The sequence below is a fragment of the Notothenia coriiceps genome, unplaced genomic scaffold (genome assembly GCF_000735185.1).
Source record: "Notothenia coriiceps isolate Sejong01 unplaced genomic scaffold, NC01 NC01_scaffold00033693, whole genome shotgun sequence".
Lineage (NCBI taxonomy): Eukaryota > Metazoa > Chordata > Actinopteri > Perciformes > Nototheniidae > Notothenia > Notothenia coriiceps.
Window position 1 is genome coordinate 130,109 of NW_011366394.1, and position 2,281 is coordinate 132,389.

At 43.0% G+C, this 2,281-nt stretch overlaps 1 protein-coding gene across 2 annotated transcripts in view; it reads right to left on the reverse strand.

The window, feature by feature from the left end:
* LOC104961697 (glucoside xylosyltransferase 1) overlaps nt 1-2,281 on the reverse strand; it is a 24,028-nt gene that overhangs the window by 19,604 nt on the left and 2,143 nt on the right. For both annotated transcript variants that reach the window (XR_800127.1, XM_010790028.1), the window contains exons 2-4: nt 1,515-1,719; nt 1,104-1,235; nt 463-714 (exon numbers count right to left, since the gene is read on the reverse strand). Coding sequence is in view for 1 of the 2 variants with exons in the window: in XM_010790028.1 (XP_010788330.1) it covers nt 463-714; nt 1,104-1,235; nt 1,515-1,719 (589 nt within the window). In the remaining variant the exon portion in view is untranslated. The remainder of the gene's footprint in view (nt 1-462; nt 715-1,103; nt 1,236-1,514; nt 1,720-2,281) is intronic.

Consider the following 2,281-nt stretch of genomic DNA (forward strand, 5'->3'; position numbering starts at 1 on the left):
TACTCGTTGAAGAAGCGGGCTTTTTTTTGCTTTGTATGCCGGGGGCGGGCGGGAGATTCCTGATTGGTTGTTGGTCGCCTTGGGCGCGAGAAATCGCCAAGCCTCAGACACGCCCAGCTTCAAGATTTTTTATGCCTGTAGTGTAGATGGGCCGTAACAGGAACATGGTATGTGCTGCTCTGGCATTGTTGAAGGACTGTGGAAAAGAAACTATGAACAGACTTGAACAATAATAGTCAACATTGATCAGAGCTGCCGTTCATTATAAATTGAGTTTTTGTTGCCGCAGTTCCAGCCGCCTCACTGCACATCAATTAAAATAGTTCTTTAGTGTGTGATCATAATGCCATGGTAAGTGAAGGCCTCACATTAAATGCTTTCACAGCAGGAGAAGGACATCTAGTGGCCAAACAAAGAAGCACAGGAACAAATCTCTTCTTGAAAATCCATCTTGAGCCCCACCTTGAAGAACATGCTCCTCATCCTGGTCATGTTCATGAGCATGACCCCTGAGTTGATGCCCGTCTTGCCGTAGTAGGGGTGGCGGGCGAAGCGGTTGTACCAGGCGATGCGGGGCTCCTCGTGCTCAGGGGCCATGGCAGCCAGCTGGGAGGAGTTAAAGCGGGTCAGGAAGGCCCAAAGGCGGTCCACGGGCTGCAGGAAGAGGATGTCCGAGTCCACGTACACCACGGAGTCTATGTCCTTTAGGATCAGCTGCACAGATTGGAACAGACACACAGAGGGATGTCACTGAGGAGACTAATTATGTGAATACAGTCTGCAGTGGTGCTTATTGACCAGAGTATATTGAATTGTGACAATTTATGTGTTTTGGTTTGTTGATTAATAGTTTTTATTCAGTTACATTATATCTAAGAATGTGTAGGACTATAGCTGAGAAAAATGTTTTTGTTCTAGGAGCTATAGCACAGGCGAGTATAGCTGTCAATCCCAATTTTATTTGAGGATTTAAAACACATTTTTCTATTCATAGTGCTCCAAGTTTTTCAGACCTTTAATGTGTTGTTATAAGAACATATTGGGAATGTCATAATGACGTCAGATTTCCACTGTGGTTTTCATGCTTTTGATCAGAAACTCACAGGTAAGAAGAGCCTCTGGGAAGCGCAGGGTTTGAAGAGCTTCTTCCACTCGGCTGCGTTCTCACTGGGGAAGCTGATGGAGTACACTGTGTAGTTGAACCTGGAGCGAATGAAACCTGGCCACGACTGCAGCTGGAAGACAGACGACATAAAGGGTAAGTACAAACTCAGCATGCCATTTTCAGACTTTAATTTTCTTAAGATTTGCACACCGTCTGTTTGCATCTCACATATTGATCTATTAGTACGATAAGCATTTCACTCTAAAGCATTTCATTTTACATTTTCCTAAGTCATGTTATGCTATTTGTCTTGCAACATTCTCTCTCTTGCACTATTTCATTCCTACTCTGTTTCTTCTTGCACTATTCATTTAGTTTTATAATAATAAAGCTTTACGTTTGAACTCACAGCTTCCATGAAACTGGTGTGCAGCTGATCCTCAGCGAAGATGTGCAGCTGGAGGTGTTTGATGCTGAAGAGCACAGCGGACTTGATCATGGTGAGGGTCTCCTCCAGCCTCTCCCCACAGGCCACCACAGCCAGGTGCATGGGGGCTTCAGGCTGGACGCTGACCCCCCCTGCCTCCACCTGACCCCGCTGACGCATGATGTACCTGAGAGAGGATGGAGAGGATAACAGATGGTATAAAAAAGTGAATTCGAGAGACCTGGGCCCAGGAGTTCAAAACTTTGAATCCCTATCTGATCAGATCAGATTTGGATTTTGGGGAGTTCAAAACCAAAAAACAGGATTAGGATCACTTTCATATCCGATCAGACCAGGAAATCCAATCCAAGCTTTAATCTGGATCAAATCTTCAAAATGGGTAGTTCAAACAGACAACACAGGATTGGGATCAGTTTGATCCCAAAAAACTGGATTATCCTGATCCCATCAAAGGGGGGGATTTCCAGTGGATTACCAGAGCAAAATGTACTGTACAATTTATTTTAAAATGTTTCAATTTAAATAAGATGGCAAAGTTTGTTAACTGAAATAATACACCATTTTTAGCCTTCATGGGAAATACATTTTATTTTTTCCATTTTTGCTCACGTTTGTGGTGGCCTATTTTGTTTTCAACCCAATGTTTATGCTCATAAAAGTATCACAGCAAAGATTGTCAATCACAAATGTAATTTAGATTAAAGTAAAAATATCTTCAACAAAAAAAA